The following is an 18798-nucleotide window of genomic DNA, read 5'->3' on the forward strand; positions in this document are numbered from 1 at the left end:
AATAAAATAGGTGTAAAGTGAGAGGAAATGAATTAAAAACGACAGTTTCTCAAAGCAAAATAAACAAAATCAATTCCATAAATTAATTGAGACTGAATAACAGTTTTAGACGCAATTTAATTAATAAGCCTTAATATAATTGTAGAAGACGCAATCATTGGATTATTTTTTTCTTCTAGCCAACTATGTTCTTATTTAATATCTTATCGTTTTGTTGTAATTACGTACCAAAAAGAAATTTGTATTTTTCCTCTTTTTTAAATGTTGAAATTTGGGGCCATATTTCTGTCACCACTCCTGCGAGGCGATGACGTCTCGATGGACAACAACTCGAGTAAACCAATTTATAAGTAGATGGTCAAATTGCTAATCCCCACTTTCAATTAGTGCGTGGAATTAGTATTTTTTCCATTAGTTTCTTTTTCTCCGACGAGTAAATCAAACACTGAACTTCGAGTGTAAAATTAGTTAAAGCAACTCAATACGTCATCAATGTTTGCAATTTTTCTAAAGTACATTTAACTTATATCGTTATGGTCCATTGAGACATTTGACTGAGTAATGTATCACCACTTCAATGGTCTTTACGTCATGATCTATTAAAGGTATTCACACCATCTATGGCCTTATCTAGTACTAGTAGGCCGAGAAAAGTAAGTATAATATTAATTATTGAACTTATATAAGAATCACACTTTTACAGTGATTCAATACCAGCGAGTTCAATATATTAGACTCGTGAGTTTAATATATCAAGTTCGTGAGTCAGGTACCAATATATTGAAATCGCATTAAGGTAGCAGTAGCATTGTAGAAATCAAACTAAGGATGTCTGGTCTATATATATATATATAAATATCGTACTCATCTAAATCACTGTAAAAGGCCTAATAAATGAGTTGTGAAAACCCTAATAGACGAGTTATTGATGTCCGAACTTAATACGTTCATGTACCTCAAAACACCGCAATACTAACAGTTGTTAGCTCTTCAACGAGAGATTTGCAAATGACAATAAAAATGCAATGGTCCAATGGATTAGGTACTTCTTTATGTGTGTAATTTTTCATAATTTCATAGGATATGAAGTTGGTACTCAGTTCCATTTTTAATTGTTAATCATAAGGAGTAATCACCTATTTTAGTGTTAAATTTAAGAAAACTTTAATGAAAAGCTCTTGATACTGTTCACTTTAACGAAAAACCACATTTTTACATTAAAAGATCAATCTTGGTACTATAAATTTTACCCTTTATTTTATCATTTTCGTTAAAACTCAAAGTTTCAAACACTTTTCATTAGTTTTCCTTAAATTTAATGCATAGGTCATCAATTATTGAAATTGTTAAGGGCACTAATCAATAGTAATGACAAATTAGCAACTATCTTTTGCACTACTCACCTAACCTCCATAATACCAATCGAGATCCTCTATGAATCTCGAATTACAGAGCTAGCGAACTTAAAAATTCAGGTTGTTAAAAAAAAAAAAAAAGATTCGCACATTTAATTTGTGTGAAATAAATCAACAGATAAACTAATAAGAACCGCAAAATTAAAATAATTGATCCATATTTTTGAATTCTTCGATGCGAACACATAGATCCGTGTATTTCATTCCTTAAGTCCCATTGGAAATTTCACACGCCTACCGAAGATGGCGCGAAAATTGCTGTTAGGGTAGGCCGACCCAAGCATCAATCAACGGTGACGGCTTTGTAGGCGATGTCACAGTGGTCCATGAGATGTTGCCACGTGGGGAAAAGAACAACAAACGTGGGCCCTGATGTAGAGCTGACGAGTGTACTAGAACCAATCAGAGCCATTCATTTATTTTTCCAGAACAAAGATTGTCTGTCCTTCCACTTTCGGTGCTTTCCTGTGCTCTCTTGTTTTGTATGGTCACGGTTAAGCCACATCAACATTTTATATTGCTTTTTTTTTTTTGTAGAGATAATAAGATAAATAAATAGTAATATAAAATGTTGACGTAGTTTAACCGTGACCACACAAACAGGAGGGTACGGAAGGAGACCGAAAATAGGAGGGCAGACAATCCTTGTCCATTTTTCTAAGTCATACTGTACTAGTCAATAATTAGCAATTTGTCATCCAAAGGTTACAATCAAATGGGTCACCTACTTTAGCAATGTCCCCCAAAACTTAGGACGATTTAAATTTGCCTCTTCAAATATCAATTTGGTTATGATCTTTTAAAACGTGTCAATTTATCGTAATTGATAAATTTGCCAACTTTTTGGTAAAACTAGTAATAGATAAATTTAGGAAGAATAATGGAGCTTGAAACTAAATTAACATTTGAAAAAACAAATTGGAAGAAGGTCATAAATTCATGGAACATTGCTACATTATTCCTTATCTTGAAACGGAAATTTTTTTCTCGACAAGACGACACTCTAAATTACTCCAATTTTACATCATACTTGCCAATCGCTATTCCCGATTTATTTTTTATACAATGTATTTGAGCCTGAAATACTAGATTTAGGGCGAGAAGGGATGAGTAAAGAAGGAAGGTCGTGACTCTCGAGTCTCGACCCAATAGCGATCCTTCATGCCAGGTGGATTCTCAACCCGTAAAAGGATGATTTGACCGAGCCCTAATAAAAGTGGGATTACTAAGGATTACTAAGGGATCAGACTTAGACGTTGCTTGGTCGAGTCTTACTTGGATTGAAATTGTGAAGAATCATGATGGTTTTTTATAAGATTCGAATTATTCCAGAAATCAAAACCTAAGTTTGGTAAGATGAAATGAATTAAGTGCACTAAAAAACTAGGATCAACACTGGATAGGAAGGGGTGAAAATTGTGTTTCGTGAAATCCGAATTCATAACTTATCACCTACAAATAAAGAGAAATATCGTTGATATGAAGGCATGGATATGCACGGCAGGCCTAAAGCAATGAATTTTCGGAAGTAGAAGCCCACAGCCCACAACCTGACCGCGATATATCGTCAAAGAAACCCAAAAGTTTAACAAAAAATAAAAATAAAAACAAAAAAGTCGAAAAAAGAAGGAACGAGAAAAGAGAGGATAAAGAAGAAAAACCTAAATCCGCACACAGTCCGGGCGATACAAAACGGAAACCCCCAAAGCTCCGATTTATCGCGATAATTAAAGAAAAACCCTGAAAAATCAGCCCGCCTCCGTTTTTCTCTCCGTCGAGAACCAATAACCAGTCTCCTCTCTCTATCTCTGTAAGTTTTGCTTAAATTTCTCGCTATTTCTCTTGTCAATTTGCTTCTTTAATTTCTCCAACAATTTCAAACATTTGCATCTCTCTGAGAAGTTGAATCTTTGATTTGGAATTTGGGATTTTGATTCGTTTGTTTGGTTACTGAGAAAATGGAGGTGAAGAGAGAAACGCTGGTAGTTTGCAGGGTTATCTGTTCCCCGGGGACCTTTTGTTGCTTTCCTGGAAAATGTCAAAACTTTCCTTGGAAAATTTACCTGGAAAATGAAGGCGGACCTAAAGATATGAATTGAACTCATTGGGTGCCAAATTCTGCTTTAAAATTTGAATTTCCTAAAGCAATTTTGGAGATTTGTGGATTTAGAGTGTCAAAGATTACAAATTTATGTGTTGGAAGGAAGGAAGAACAATTGAACATGAAGTTGTAGTGAGTTGTAGCATCTAGGCGTCGGTTAGGCTAGTTTGCTTGGCCGAGTGCCCATCTACTTTTCCTGATTTTGAAAACCCCCCGTTTAGATTAAAGTAGTTTAGAATATCGCTTTGTCGTATAAAGAAAAACACTTTGAAATGAAAGTTATATACTTTGTCTTGCGCTGCAAATCTGCTTCTGCTCATTAGGATTCTTCTGATATGTTAATTTCATCCACAATCTTTTTGCTTCTTAATTTTTGACCTTTTTGAAATGTATGGAACGGAACAGGCGCCGGCATGCGCATACCAGAGACCCGATAATCAGCTACTTTCTGCTGAGTTTTGCTTTGCACCGTCGTAGGTTGACATACAGCGCCCGAAAGAAGTAAGTTCATCGCACTACTGTGATGTCGTCTTGTTCAGAATGTAGTCTCTGCAGCATTGTGATTTCATTTTTTTCTTCACAACCTCTATGCATCACAATTCCATCATCAAGTACAATGTTAGCCACTAGCATGTCCGTTTGTTAAATTTACTTCGCGTCATTTCATTATTGTGTTCAGTTCTTCTCGTCAGAATAGTTTTTGTTGCTGCATTTTTTGATGACGTGAATTGGTTTTCTGGTTATGTTGTAGCAGTGGTTCGAGAGAAGGACTCCTGTTGGGAATATGCTGATAAATTGGATGGAAACAAGGTGAGATGCAAGTTTTGCCAGAGAATTCTGAATGGTGGCATTAGTAGATTGAAGCATCATCTATCTCGACTTCCAAGTAAGGGTGTAAATCCATGTAGCAAAGTAAGAGACGATGTTACTGATAAGGTGAGGACCATAATAGCAGCAAGGGACGAGATCAAAGAAACTCCTAGTGGTAAAAAGCAAAAATTAGTTGAAGTGAAATCTCCTGGAACTGGAAATGTCTCTGCTAGTAAACCTCTCGTGTCTTTGGACACACCACCAACTCCAATTCAGAAAGTTTTTCCTAATGTCACCGTCACTCCAGTGGTCCTTTCCGGGCCTCCCCCCTTGAATAGCCATGAGAATGCAGAGAGAAGTATTGCGCTGTTCTTTTTCGAGAACAAGCTTGACTTCAGTATAGCCCGTTCTTCATCCTATCAGCAAATGATTGATGCCATAACAAAGTGTGGTCCTGGATTTGTAGGTCCATCTGCAGAAACTTTGAAGACTACATGGCTGGAAAGTATCAAGTCTGAAATGAGCCTACAGTCGAAAGATATTGAAAAAGAGTGGACCACCACAGGTTGCACCATCATCGCTGACACATGGACTGACAATAAGTCAAGAGCCTTAATCAACTTTTTGGTTTCATCACCCTCACGGACCTTTTTTCACAAGTCGGTGGATGCATCTGCGTATTTCAAGAACACAAAATGCTTGGCGGATTTATTTGATTCTGTTATACAAGATTTTGGCCCGGAAAATGTTGTGCAGATCATCATGGATAGTAGTTTCAACTATACCGGGGTTGCAAACCATATCTTGCAGAATTATTCAACCATTTTCGTGTCTCCTTGTGCCTCTCAATGCTTAAATCTTGTTTTGGAGGAATTCTCGAAGGTAGATTGGGTGAATAGATGCATCTTACAAGCACAAACCATTTCGAAGTTCATCTATAACAATGCCCCGATGCTTGATCTGATGAAAAAGTTTACTGGGGGGCAGGATCTCATTAGAACAGGCATCACGAAGTCTGTTTCCAACTTCCTCTCCTTGCAATCTATCTTGAAGCAACGGTCAAGGTTGAAGCACATGTTCAACAGCCCTGAGTATTGCAACAACTCATCTTATGCGAATAAAACACAGAGCATTTCGTGTATTTCCATTGTCGAGGACAATGATTTCTGGAGGGCAGTGGAAGAGAGTGTGGCCATCTCCGAGCCATTTCTTAAAGTGTTGAGGGAAGTGTCTGGAGGAAAACCTGCTGTGGGTTATATATATGAGCTAATGACCAGGGCCAAGGAATCGATAAGGACATACTATATAATGGACGAGAATAAGTGCAAGACCTTCTTAGATATCGTAGACAGAAAGTGGCGCGATCAACTCCATTCGCCTCTACATGCAGCAGCAGCTTTCTTAAACCCCGGCATCCAATACAATCCGGAAATCAAATTTCTTACATCTATAAAGGAGGACTTCTTTAAAGTTCTGGAGAAGCTTCTGCCTGTGCCTGAGATGAGACGCGACATCACGAGTCAAATATTTACATTTACGAAGGCAACTGGGATGTTCGGTTGCAGCCTTGCAATGGAAGCAAGAGATGTAGTTTCACCTGGTAAGTATGCAATTCAAAATTACACAAACTTTGGCATTTATTTCTTACATCTGGAAACTAACTTGTAATGCACCTTAGGCCTTTGGTGGGAACAATATGGCGATTCTGCACCCGTGTTGCAACGTGTTGCCATCAGAATACTCAGCCAAGTTTGCAGCACATTCACATTCGAGAGGAACTGGAGTGCATTCCAGCAGATTCACTCGGAGAAGCGCAATAAGATCGATAGAGAAACACTCAATGACCTCGTCTACATAAACTACAACCTCAAGTTAGCAAGGCAGACGAGAACGAAAGCTCTGGAAGCAGATCCGATTCAATTCGACGACATTGACATGACATCGGAGTGGGTGGAGGAGAGTGATAGCCCAAGCCCTACTCAATGGCTTGATCGGTTCGGGTCTGCTCTGGATGGGGGTGACTTGAACACAAGACAGTTTAGTGCTGCCATGTTTGGTTCAAACGACCACATCTTTGGTTTATGATTGTGATTGCCTCTTGTATCTATTCCTTGAAAGATACTTCCTCATGTATGCATCAAGTAATGTTATTTGCATCACTTTAACTGATGTAGGATTCATCTGTATTAAAAAGTTAGTCAGTTATGTGGTCTAAATAGTAGCATTCTCTGTTTTTTAAAAGCTGGTAAATGAAGTTTTGGAGCACTTCGAGTCCAAGTGCTAGTTTCAGAAGTTAGTTGCAAGAAACGAACTTTCGAACGAGGAAGGAGCTATAAAGGTTGAGCTTCCCTACAATCATTTGATTCATTTTGTGGCTAAAAGATCATAAGAAGTGAGCAAACGAGACCTCCTACTCGATGTCGTCGACTCATGGAGCTATGTCGTTTATCACATCCCATCTCGTTTGTGATTCACAAACGACGCGTCGTTTAAGAAACCCCGCGTAACAAAACGCGCTCTCCCGCATTCATCTCGAAAAAGTTCGCTTTTCTCGGTTTTCTTGTTCCTCTCTGAATCTCCGAAACAAAATCCGGTGAGATAAATGGATTACGATTACAGAACTCGGTCCGGTCAGATGCCGAACTACCGTCCCGCCACGTCATCGGCGCCGTCTAGCCATCCGATGTACGGACCTCCGTCGTCGTCGTCCATGTACCCGCGGGTGGGTCAACAGAGCCACACGGCGGCCCCGCCCCCGTACGGCGGTAACTCAGGCCGTCCCCAGCCCCACCACCAAACCGCAAATCCTCCTTCGTCTTCCTCCTGTAAGCTGAATCCAACCATCATCTAATTTTTCCCTAATTTGATTGAAATTTTTGGTTAAGGGGTTTTTTAATTGATCGATTTTTGTTTTGCTGAAATTGCAGCGGGATTGGGCATTCGAGTTACTTTAAAACCGGAGTATCGGATCACTCCTCCGGTAAGCTTTGATTTCAAATTACTGTCAAGTAATCTGTAAAAGTTTCCGTTTTTTGCTTGCTTTATGTTCATGATTGTTGGGTAAATGTTTGATCTGTGTTTTGAAATTTAAAAATTTGAAGAATTGGGTAGATGTCAATCGGCGAAATGTTTATTGAGAATCAAGTTTTGTGTTTTGATTATTTAGTTACTTAGACGAAGTTGTGTAAGATAATGTTTGATTCGTACTATTGGGTTTGGCCTTGATTTTGCTCTTTTTTTAGCCTCCGTTGTCATCGCAGTTTGGAGATATACCGCGGAGCAATTTCCAGTTCGATTTTGATCTCGAGAGGAAAGTCTTGGCTGAATTAGAAAAGGAAACTCCGAATTGGGCCAAGCTCGGGCTGGAAAACATTCCACCACCGAGGGCTGTAGAACCACCACCTTCGTCGGTATGTAATTGTCTCTTTTGCTTTCGCATCGTGTCTTTCTTTGCCGTTGTAGCTGGTTAGTAGTTCATTGTGCAAGCCTTGTAATGAATGCGAATCCAACATGAGTTTCTTGGAGAGGTAGTTTTTCCGTGTATCAGATCTGTCATTAGCATGCAAAGTCCGTTACTACGAAATTGGGTTCCGTTTCTGTGTTTGTTTCAGTTGAGCATGATGTTTCTTGGCTGGATTTGTTTCTTGAAATTAGGTTTCTGTGTAATTTTGGTATTGCAGGGTTCTGGCACAGATCCCGTTGTCAGCAAATATATCGCTTCAGGGCTCAGCCGGGAAGCAGTTCCTCTTGCAGTAGCAAATTACGGAGACAATCCTACTAAGGTGCTTTCTCGAGCTCTTTGCTTGCACGTTAAGCTTGAACATTTATACCAATGATAAAGCTTGCTGATAGTTACGATCACGCTTAGCTGTTTTACCGCATGAATGCTTTTGTTTCTGTTCTCATAGGTTCGAGAATTCGTCAATGCATTCACCCTTCTACGAGAGATGGGATTTCCACCAAACGCTGTTGCTGAAGCCCTAATGATGTATGACAACGACACGGACAAGGCCCTGGCACATTTTCTCAACAGTTCATCGTGAAAGCGTTCGCAAAACGTTACTCCCGTATTTACGATGTTATCTTACAGATGTTTGTTTCAGATTTGTTTTCTCATGTACACTGCGATGGTACGCAACACATTATGTTACTTTTGATTGGAGACCATCGGATAAAATTGGTTACACGGGTCCAGCGTAACCGTAACGTCCTAGTCTAATAATATCACGTCATGTGTAAGTGTTTATCCACATGACATGATATTTGACTTACATTCATCATCACTGTAACATTCCGGTCTAATTGTATATCTCGTGTAAGTTTTCTCTACAAAACATGATAATTAACAAGCTTTTCGAAACTAATCATGTCGTATTATTATTAAATCGAGAAAAGGAAATCACAAATTTCTATTTCTTTGAACAAAGAATAATAACCCAGCACAAAAACTAGGGGGTTCTCCAAGACTACAGAAGAAATGTCTACTTCTGCTGCAAAAGTGACACCCTAATCCTATGCTAATCTCTTCGAATTTGTATAATTAAACCTATACAACTATCATGACTGTTCGAAATCCCGTCTTCCCGCTCTCCAGTGCACAACATGCCGTGAGCCAAATCCAGTTTCATCTGATTGGCAAGAGATCCATATCAAAAGCTCTACATCATGTAGGCTGCAAACATCGCTAAGGACGCGAAAATATCTTTTGAACCATTTCCCTGCACTGATATTTTCTCCGCGATCTCAACACAAATCAAATCAAACACCGGCACAAATAGCTCCTGTGAGAGCAGAGACTTATGTTAATTAACCACCTCTGGGGAGGTAACACATGAAATTGAAGTGGCTCGTAATTCTCGTGTGTGCGTGTGAGAGAGAGACAGGGAGAGAGAGAGAGAGAATAAGCCCAAGAGGGAGAGAAAGAGACCTCCCGCCCAAGAGGAGCAACAAAACTTGGCTTCATCTACATGTTTAACATCAAGCCCAATAAACCAAGATCCGACACTGATATCATCGTGGGCATAAGTATGGAGTATACCTCTGCAGAATCAGTTCACCATAATTCAGTCACTGCTCTCATAGTGATGACAATGATGGAACCAGTTTACCGGAGAAGAAAACTCACCTATTGATTGAAACAAATTTGGCCAAAGCTTGCGATATGACGTACATCTCACCTGAAGCGTGGCGGAAATATCTGTTGGATGTAGAAACATAGTTTTCAGTTTTAAACTTTTAAGAGGAAAGTATTTGGGGAACTCAAAATGCATGACTGGTCAGTGCAAGGCAAACTATCAGATGTTCTACTCGAGCAGATGTTATTAACAATTTTTTGCATACATTTTGTGGACATCATCGTAAATAACTGTTTTCGGAAGTTAAACATTCTAACATTCTTCTCCGATAAATAATTATTGTGAGTAATCAAAAATATAATTTACTATTGATTGCGTGATGAAATGAGTTGTGGCGCAACTTACGATTTTCTATCCCCAAACTTCCACCATTCTGGTTCATACCATTTTTGGCTCCTGAAATAGACCAGCAAGCATAAACATGATAAATTTACAGATCATCGCAGTTATTTACCTCTTATCTTGTTAACAGGTTGTATTTCAATGTAAAGACTATACTCACGGCTCAGAGAAAACTTCGCCTGATTTCATGCACCCCATATAAACACGAGGTTTGTCTAGATGAGTTGCAAGTGTAGCTCCCAGAGCATCTGGGCAGAGATGACCAAAAGAAAAAACGATAAGTCATGAAGAGCAACCTACAGTGTTAACAAATGCTAATGACATAAAATGTGAAATGAACGAGTCCATTTCGTAAATGATGTTACTGACCAATATTTACATAAACATCGTCGTTGACCTTGGAGTAAAACTCAGCATTCCATTTTTCAGCAGCATGAGCGAAGAACAATTTAGTCTTCTTTGGGAACTCTTTAGGTGCCTCTACATGGGTATCCTGACAATAATGCAAGCGAAAATGATCGCGTTACTAAAGCTGACATTTGCCAGATGCATATGAGTACCAAATTAAAAGGAAGTTAATTTTACTTTAATTCAATGACCCCTAAGACGTACAAGAATAATGAAGTCCTTAGTTTGCCTGTTTTCGTTGTCAATGGCTCTGTCCAAGCTATCCCCAGGATTTGCGCTGCAGGACAACATATTATCGGATGAAGGGCTCTAAACAACTGTTATAGTATGTCTGGCATGGAGCATGACATAATTAAGGAATATAGTGAAAAGTAAACCTTCGTCCAATTACAAATCGAGCAACTATTCCCTTCTCATTCTCCATTTTTTTCAAGGCAGCACCTGCAAAAATTAAAACCTTCAATATTCTTACTAGAACAAAAACATTTAGACGGGAACATTTCACAACATTCCACATTATTTGTAATTGTTTAAGAATTTATATGCAAGACCAAATTTATATGCGTTCCATGGTACAGTAAAACAAATTTAAACGTAAGGAAGAGAAAATAGGTGATAGATGGAAAGATCGGTAATGTACCTGTTCCCATCCACGCCTGACGAATTGCGTCCCTATTACTTTTGCGACCAAAGGTTGTAAGAATACCAATCACCACTAGTGGCCTTCTCTTGTAATCAGTTCCATTAATCTCTGTTGAGCGCCCCAAAGTAAAACCCTCTTGTCTAGCTGCAGTCAACTCCATCTCAAGCGCTGATAACTTCTTATGTTGTTCCCTAACGACATAATTGCCCACATCAGAATTATCGATTCATATGTAAACCAAAAATCAGTAAAAGCTCAATCACGAATCTTCAACTACACCATAGAACAAATGACTAAATCTTACCTGCAGGCTATGATTTTCAATGTATCATCCACTGATATGACGGATCGCCCCTAAAGAAATAATGAGTTTCGAGTGATTAATTCGCGAGTAATTCAACTATCTATATACATCTGAGTTTGAGCTAGTACAGAAGGGCACTTAATATTGGCCGAAAAAGAAAAAATCCGATTGTTTTGACTCAAAAACCAAATTAACGGTCTGTTCAGGACTGCTTCTGCAAATGCTAAAAGCAATTTCTGAAAACCAATGGCAGAAAAAACTTCTACGGTGTTTACGGGCATTTCCAAGTGCTGTTCAGAAAGCTTGGATTTTAAGTAAAGGAACTTCTAGTAAAAGCCTTTATGAGCAGAAGTGCTTCTTACAAAAGCACCCACATGACTCAATGTATGAAAAGAACCGAAATTTCAATCATAGATACAAAACCAAGAAAAACCCACCTGCCCGGTAATCCTATCAAGTTCTTTGATCAAATAAACCCTGCTCTCCGAATCCTGCCACAGCCTACACATAATCATCAATGTCAGAGAATTCCCAGATCAAACAAAAAGGGAGGGAAAGAAAGAAACAAAATTTATCACATGGGTCCAATCCAATTTTCTGCGAAATCAAACGAGGTGGGAGAGAGAAGAGAAAGAGAACGAACCGGCCGGCGATATAGATGGAGGCGAAAGTGGCGAACATGGAGACCAAGAGGGTCGGAATCCGAGATCGGAAAACGGTGCCGGAGAGACGAGCACTTGAACCCCTGCTGTGCATTTTCTCTCCCGTCGCTGGTTCTGAAATCCCAACCAATCCGTTCGGTAATCTGATAGAACAGTGGTTTGTGTGCAGAGTGCAGAGTGAGCTCGGAGAAGACGATGGATTGTGAGGGGGTAGACTTTTACTGTCCGGAAACAAACAGATCTAGAAGTTGACTGGAGTCGAGATTTTTAATGTCAGAATAATCAGACGGACAGATTGGTGGGTGCGTTGCTTCCGTATCAAGTGAAGCGATTAACGCACGAATGACAGATCAGTTATGGACATGAACCCTCAAAGATTTTACCACAATGGTTTAATTTTAATTTGTTTTTTTTTTTTTTTACCATATGAGTTTTTTTTCAAATGTCTTGTAACCACAAAAATTATTTATCCAATTTAGGAAAAAAAAATTAGAGAATTTTAACAAAAATCTTCCTATACTGTTTAATTTAACAAAAAAAATCATATTTTTACATTAAAAAATTAATCTTGATACTATTCACTTTACTCTTTATTTTGTTTGTATCTTTAAAACTAAAAATTTTCAAACATTTTTTTATTAATTTTTCTAAAAAATTAGGGTTACTTTGTCTTGCTTGAGGCCCAATACACTGAAGCCTTACTTTGCTTGAGGCCCAATTCTAGTGTTAGAATGTTTTTATCTCCTGGGCTTCTATGTTCACAAGGACACACTTGCTTTTTTGGGTCTGCCCAATGAACGATGAAGATGCTCTCTTTTCTTTGCCAACCATTCAAATTTCAATGGTTGAAGAAAGCAAAATCTGACAAACCAAATTACAAATTATATTGAGTGATACGTGCTTTACGTCATTTTATTCGTGTTGTTCACGTGTTAAGTCTAAAAATTCGCTACATGTGAGGGGGCATGAGAGATGTGAGGACAAAGTATCATATCGGTGAGGGACCAAACCATGCAAGGACTTGTAAGAGATTAAGTTACTCTTTATATTGTCAATTGATTTAACGATGAAACCTCAATTTTCTTATAATATCAGAGCAGGTGAAGCCCAACAGCCACACCTACTTCACCTGATATATTATTAACTACTTAAAAGTCTAAATTCACACTTATTGAATGGTACACGTGCATGTAATTAAGTTGATATTGGTTAAGTGGTGGGTCTTTATCAAATGAATGAATTATATCAAATCAAGGGTTTGATAGCCTGAGGTTAACCACTACCATTACTCACCGGCAAAGATAACCACTACACACTATCACTAATCAATGTAATCATCTATCTGTCAGATAGTTGTCACGTAATGTTAGAGTCCAAGATCAATAATTTAAATAAATGATAAATAATTTGTACTAATTTATTCATCTAAATTAGAGAAAAATATTCGAACTTAAGTATAGAGATTAGGTATACTGTTTTAACCAACTTTGCTATAAGCCTAAATCTGCAACTAATTTTCCTATCTTTTTCTCTGCAGCCCTAATTGGACTTGCTTCATTCATCATGCATCGATTACTGTCCTAATTTACACTTCTTTGGGGATTAGCCGGTTAGGGTTTTGAGGTGTGTTGAGCAAGGGTGATTTCTAATTACATAAACATATATACTCACGTACGAAACTACGAACACGAAAAGAAGAGAGGGTTGGAGTGACAAACGTAGCAGTGATACATGTAAATGTTATTGACTAATAGGCAAGACTGGCAGTAAGGTCGTGGTAGCAGTAGCACAACGTTTCCAGTAAGATTCGCAGTAGCAACATTTCTCACATGTCCTGGTTAGGTGAGACTGGAGAGGCATGAATGCATCTTTCTGATGCTCAATAATTATAACTCCATTTTCTTCTTGCCGACCTTATCGAATTAACATCCAATATATATATATATGTGTGGATGTATTTGTGTGATGGAAATGTTTTAACTTTTAACTTATAAGTGCAAGTCGGACCATTTATTCCGATATGATTTGTTTTTATTTGTTTTGTAGTTCCAAGTTCGACGAATGTTTTCGATGTGGGTGTAGATCTTTGACTGTAATTTTGGACACTTTGATAGACAGTGGACTAAGAAGTAACGCAACGCAATTTGGCTACTCTATCACCGTATCACAGAAAACGCCAACTTATATCACAAGGATTATCAGAAAATTGACCTAATTAAATTCATATATATTTATTTATTTATAATATAACAATGTATTTATATTAGAAGGTGTGAAGAGTTGAGCTAAATCATATGTTCACCGGCTGAGGCAATTAAGGGCAACAAGGGTCACTTGACCCTTCTCAATATCTTGGAAATATGTCTTCTTATATATTATTATTTTTTTTTATTTGTACAATAATATTTGCTTCATTAAATATGATATAATATCATATATCTGGGATTAGGATGTCACACCCCGGCCTGGGGTTCACCACATCTCAGGCCCGCTCCACCATCGTAGCACGATATTATCCTCTTTAGGCCCCGACCACGCTCTCACGGTTTTGTTTCTAGGAACTCAGACGAGAACTTTCTAGTGGATCATCCATCATGGGATTGCTCTCGCGCGCTACTCGCTTAACTTCGGAGTTCCCATGGAACTCAAAGCCAGTGAGCTCCCAAAACGCCTTGTGCTAGGTAAGGATGGGGAAATACATATAAGGATCACTCTCCTGGGCAATATGAGATCTTACATAGGAGGTTTAAGACACTTTGACTTAAATGTGCATGTCACTTTATTCTTGCCTCAAGTTTTTTAATTTATTAACATGTGAGTCTTGAAATTGTTTGATTTTTTCAGTAAATTTAAATCAACATTTGATACTGTTATTGTGTATTTATCTTTTCAATCTCTTTTTTTTTTATAAAACATATTTAACATTAGTTTATTATCATACGATTTTGGAACGATAACACAATTAGGTTGTAATTATTAAACTTGTAAATTCTTAATAATTATTATTAATGTGAGATCCAATACATTAAAGTTAGGTGGACTCCCCTTATTAAAAATTCTGGCTACGCCATTACAAACAATAGTTTTTAGTACAACGATATATTTAAATTAAGAAGTGGGAGGAATTGAGCTAAATTACACAATAACCTTATCATAAGAATTTACCATCGAAAACGTCATTCACTTGATAAACTTGCTAATCGTTACTTGATTGTCGATCAGATGAACCAATGTTCAAAACCAAAAACCAAATATACTTGAAAAAGGATAGTTGCATAAGGTCAACGTAGGTTTATATTGGAAGATTTGGTGGTGATGGGTTGACTAGTGGAACATTTGTTATGTATCGCTTTCAAACAATGAAAATACAAATTCCCCACGTTATCAGCATCTAGCAATGATGCTATGTATGACGAATTCATTGTTTATTGTAATAAATAAAAAAGAGCATGATCTGCATGGTCGAGAAGAGCGAGACTTTTCGACTACCTTGAGCATGGATAGGGACAAAAACAAAAGAATATTAATTAAAAGAAATTACAAAAGTTGTCCCAATTTTGGGATTTGACAAAGATTTACTCGAAATTTTTTTTAGTTGTGGAGTTAAACACAATTAGTTAGAATTTTTTTTTAATTTTTAAATTAATTATATTATTATACTTGATATATTATGATTAAACCGTATTCATAACATATTAAAAAATCCCTCTCAGTGGAGAAAAATAAAGGAAAAAAAAAAGAGTTTTAACGAAAAGTCTACAGTACTATTCACTTTAACTAAAAATCATATTTTTATACCAAAAAGTCAATCCTGATACTATTTACTTTACTTTTTATTTTATCTTTATTATTAAAACTCAAGATTTCAAAATTATTTTCATTAGTTTTCCTAAAAAAAATAGATTGTTTAGCTAAATAAATATGTGATTTCTGTGGATGATAACATCACTTGAGATTCTCACCGTCACAAAGACAGACTGAAAAGACTGATGAACCATTGTATACCTGGCCTGCACACACGACTGATGAACCATTGTCTTTTCACCGGGAGGATCCGAGAATTCTAAAGATTTTTAAATCGTGTTTATTATATTATGCGATCAATTTTTATCATAAATTATTTATATTTAATTTAAAATAATTTCTGATTACATGATGTACGATGAACGAAAACGATTTAAGAATTTCTAGAATCCTCACAAAAAAAATCTAAAGATAATCCTCATTCTTCTTTTCATGCATGCATGCACGTTAGAATATAGAATAATGTTTAGAAAACTAAATTTGTCCTTAAATAATAAAGCAGACTTTGTCTTTTTTCTCTTTCTTTGGTCGAAAATACAATAAAAGATAAAAAATTTAAGATATTTGCAAAATAAAGTGAATTCAGGATTTGAACCTTGAAAGACTATTGTTAAAGATTTAAGTTTTCTAAATAGAAACAGAGTGCAAATAGCGCAAATCAGTTTATTTATTGAGATATGTCTTCCAACATTTAGTGAGATTATTATCATTAGTTACACTATATTGGGCATATGTGGATAGATATCAATACATTTCGAGATATGCCTAACAAGCATTACATCAAATACTTGGTTGACATAAAAAAGCCCGGTACTAAACATTAAGATAGTTTTCAGAAGACCTTCACATATATATTTTCTAACAATCCAAATAGTCCTGAGACCACCTTGATCCTAACGTGCATCTGTCCTAAATATAAGAGTATGAAAAATTAGGAGACCTACTTCAAACAGAGGTCTAAGACGCAGAGACAAATTGTCAGCCTGTTTGGTGTCCTTTTCATCTCCTTCTATTTTATGCGATCACGGTTAAGCCACGTGAACATTTTATATTAATTTTTTTTATAAAGATAATAAGATAAAAAGCAATAAAAATATAAAATATTGACGTGGTTTAACTCTGATCGCATAAATAGAAGTGGATGTGAATGACACCTTGGAGGGAAGCAATCTGCCTCCCTAAGACGCATGAATTGTCCGCATATCGCCTATTTGGCACTGATGCTGGAAAGAAGTGACTGAACATGATGATGAAGCCGAAGGCAAAAGCCAATGGAGTCGCTATTGTAACAGGATAATCATCACTGAATACGGCCTTTATATTAAATGGTTTGGTGTTTCAATGTTTCTGACTTTACTGACCGCAACTTCTGTATATATTATTGCTTTCATTATATTGATGATATTTGTGAACGTGTTTCTGGATCAGCCGGTAGTGTGGTGGCCTAGTATTATCTTTTTTCCCGTATCTTTTCTCAGTTTCAGGCCACAGCATTAATTTGGTAGCTTCGATAATCAAGTGTAAGCATTAATTTGGTAGCTTACTACAGGTCAACTTCATGGCTGTTAGCTTGAAGTATACTGAAATACAAACTTACAGGGCAACCCTACTTTACTTCGTGATCCACTGATCCCTCAAAGGACAATATATCATATGTATATAGGCATAATAGATATATACATACATATACACGCATGTATAAATGACGATTGCTAATTATATATATACATGCAACTCGATCCTGTGAACTGCTTTACTTTTACTATATATATATATATATATATATATATGCTCCGGATACTCTTCAACTTGAATCAAATAATGGTTTCATGGATCGCTCATCAGTAGCAGTGTTTGAAGTATCAGTTCTAAGAATTTGTTCATGAATAATATTAGAACCGCCTTTAATTATTCCTTGATAGAGAATACTGTTTATGAAACGACAAACGCTTCTTAATTATTTCTTTATTGATCATAATGCATAACGTGTATCATGTTGCTTTTGACTAAATTGACCCAGTTGGTCTTCTATAATTTTGAATTTAGAACTCTTAGCTATGTTAAATGAGTCTTAATTGAATTGAAGCAATCGTGAGAATATGATGATAAAAGTCAACATCGGTATTCTATTATGCAAGAAATTATGGAGTTAGCTTATTTCTTATATTGCATAATTAGTTCTATAATGAAACATTAACTTTCTTCCCCAATTATATATGATATAAGCCTACTATCGTGATATATAAGTATTTATATATTTCACTGTTATCTATCCATATATATTTTGCCGAAGCCTGAGGTATCTTAAACCTCAAAGGATAGGACTAATCCCCAATAAGGCCTGAAAAAGCTGAAGGCATTTCAGCTCACCCATGACCATAGTTAAATGATACATGTGCTTTCAACCAAAGAATTATCCGTGTTGTTGCCAGCTTCCTGCCTCGAACTCAAGTTTATAGAACAAATTTGACTTGGAGTCTATTACATTTCCATTGTACCACGTAGTTATCACTATCATATATATTCGATCCTCCTCGATTTGCTTTGAGGAATATGGCCCATTTTTGGTGGTTTGGAAAATGACGGGCATGATTTATCTGCATGATGCATTCCTTCGACAAAAATCATCATTCGCCCCACATACCTAGAATTCTAAGCTTTGCATATGCATGGCATGCTGGCAGAGAAGCCAACCTATATTAAATACAATTACTATCTCAAACTCAATTTGATTATTTTGGTAACATGAGTTCAATCGTTACGTATGACGGTATCTATGAAGAAATAGGTTTTATTAAAACCTAAAACTACTACTGCAAGTTTCAAGATATACAACTCGTCACTTAGTGCTACAGGCAATTTATATATATATATATATATATATATATATATATATATATTTAACTTATTAGTTAAAGGTTGCCGATTTGAATCTAGCAAATAATGAATTCAATACTAATTTATTTTCTGAACTATTAGTGTATATATATGTTTGCAGAAACCACATTCCAAAGTAATTAATTCAAGTTGTGGAGCCATTTGAAAAAAACCACAATAGATTCCTGTTTTCATAACAGTTCTATACGTGTATTTGTGTATTTTTAAGTCTTGTATTAAAAAAACCACAATTGATATTTACTTCCGTTTATTTTTTCACATCTATATTATTTGAGT

General features: G+C 36.6%; 3 protein-coding genes across 5 annotated transcripts; 2 read left to right on the forward strand and 1 right to left on the reverse strand.

Moving 5' to 3' along the window:
• The first annotated feature begins 3031 nt into the window (after nt 1–3031).
• Nucleotides 3032–6495, forward strand: LOC137720852 (uncharacterized). Of its 2 annotated transcripts, XM_068459962.1 has the most exons (4): nt 3032–3225; nt 3922–4017; nt 4271–5926; nt 6005–6495. In XM_068459962.1, coding segments are annotated over exons 2-4 (2064 nt in total). In that variant the 5' UTR covers nt 3032–3225; nt 3922–4016; the 3' UTR covers nt 6412–6495. The 2 variants fall into 2 exon arrangements, with proteins under 2 accessions (XP_068316063.1, XP_068316064.1); XM_068459963.1 differs by lacking the exon at nt 3032–3225 and having other exon boundaries at nt 3241–4017.
• A 329-nt stretch (nt 6496–6824) lies between these two features.
• LOC137720029 (uncharacterized) lies at nt 6825–8493 on the forward strand. Of its 2 annotated transcripts, none has more exons than XM_068459027.1 (5): nt 6825–7151; nt 7254–7306; nt 7587–7736; nt 8007–8108; nt 8235–8493. In XM_068459027.1, exons 1-5 carry the CDS (start codon nt 6929–6931, stop codon nt 8367–8369), a joined length of 663 nt encoding a protein of 220 aa, XP_068315128.1. In that variant the 5' UTR covers nt 6825–6928; the 3' UTR covers nt 8370–8493. The 2 variants fall into 2 exon arrangements, with proteins under 2 accessions (XP_068315128.1, XP_068315127.1); XM_068459026.1 differs by having other exon boundaries at nt 6834–7151; nt 7569–7736.
• A 221-nt stretch (nt 8494–8714) lies between these two features.
• LOC137720028 (hydroxyproline O-galactosyltransferase HPGT1-like) lies at nt 8715–12187 on the reverse strand. The gene is made up of 12 exons (XM_068459025.1): nt 11802–12187; nt 11596–11659; nt 11159–11208; nt 10852–11045; nt 10589–10652; nt 10416–10488; nt 10173–10296; nt 9964–10051; nt 9807–9857; nt 9452–9523; nt 9254–9366; nt 8715–9107 (listed from the first exon to the last, which is right to left on the reverse strand). Exons 1-12 carry the CDS (start codon nt 11912–11914, stop codon nt 9085–9087), a joined length of 1029 nt encoding a protein of 342 aa, XP_068315126.1. The 5' UTR covers nt 11915–12187; the 3' UTR covers nt 8715–9084.
• Between the last annotated feature and the right edge of the window lie 6611 nt (nt 12188–18798).

This window comes from Pyrus communis, chromosome 16 (assembly GCF_963583255.1).
Source record: "Pyrus communis chromosome 16, drPyrComm1.1, whole genome shotgun sequence".
In the NCBI taxonomy this organism is placed as follows: Eukaryota; Viridiplantae; Streptophyta; class Magnoliopsida; order Rosales; family Rosaceae; genus Pyrus; species Pyrus communis.

What these genes read in the sequence shown, in the direction of transcription:
- LOC137720028 (XM_068459025.1), bottom strand. Translation starts at nt 11,914, where the DNA reads ATGCACAGCAGGGGTTCAAGTGCTCGTCTCTCCGGCACCGTTTTCCGA. An exon ending in TTGATAGGATTACCGGGCAG is followed by an intron (nt 11,209 to 11,595) that starts GTGGGTTTTTCT and finishes TTATTTCTTTAG; the next exon opens with GGGCGATCCGTCATATCAGT. An exon ending in TCAGGCGTGGATGGGAACAG is followed by an intron (nt 10,653 to 10,851) that starts GTACATTACCGA and finishes TAATTTTTGCAG; the next exon opens with GTGCTGCCTTGAAAAAAATG.
- LOC137720852 (XM_068459962.1), top strand. An exon ending in AAGAGATGTAGTTTCACCTG is followed by an intron (nt 5,927 to 6,004) that starts GTAAGTATGCAA and finishes AATGCACCTTAG; the next exon opens with GCCTTTGGTGGGAACAATAT.
- LOC137720029 (XM_068459026.1), top strand. Translation starts at nt 6,929, where the DNA reads ATGGATTACGATTACAGAACTCGGTCCGGTCAGATGCCGAACTACCGT. An exon ending in TAGAACCACCACCTTCGTCG is followed by an intron (nt 7,737 to 8,006) that starts GTATGTAATTGT and finishes TTGGTATTGCAG; the next exon opens with GGTTCTGGCACAGATCCCGT. An exon ending in ACGGAGACAATCCTACTAAG is followed by an intron (nt 8,109 to 8,234) that starts GTGCTTTCTCGA and finishes CTGTTCTCATAG; the next exon opens with GTTCGAGAATTCGTCAATGC.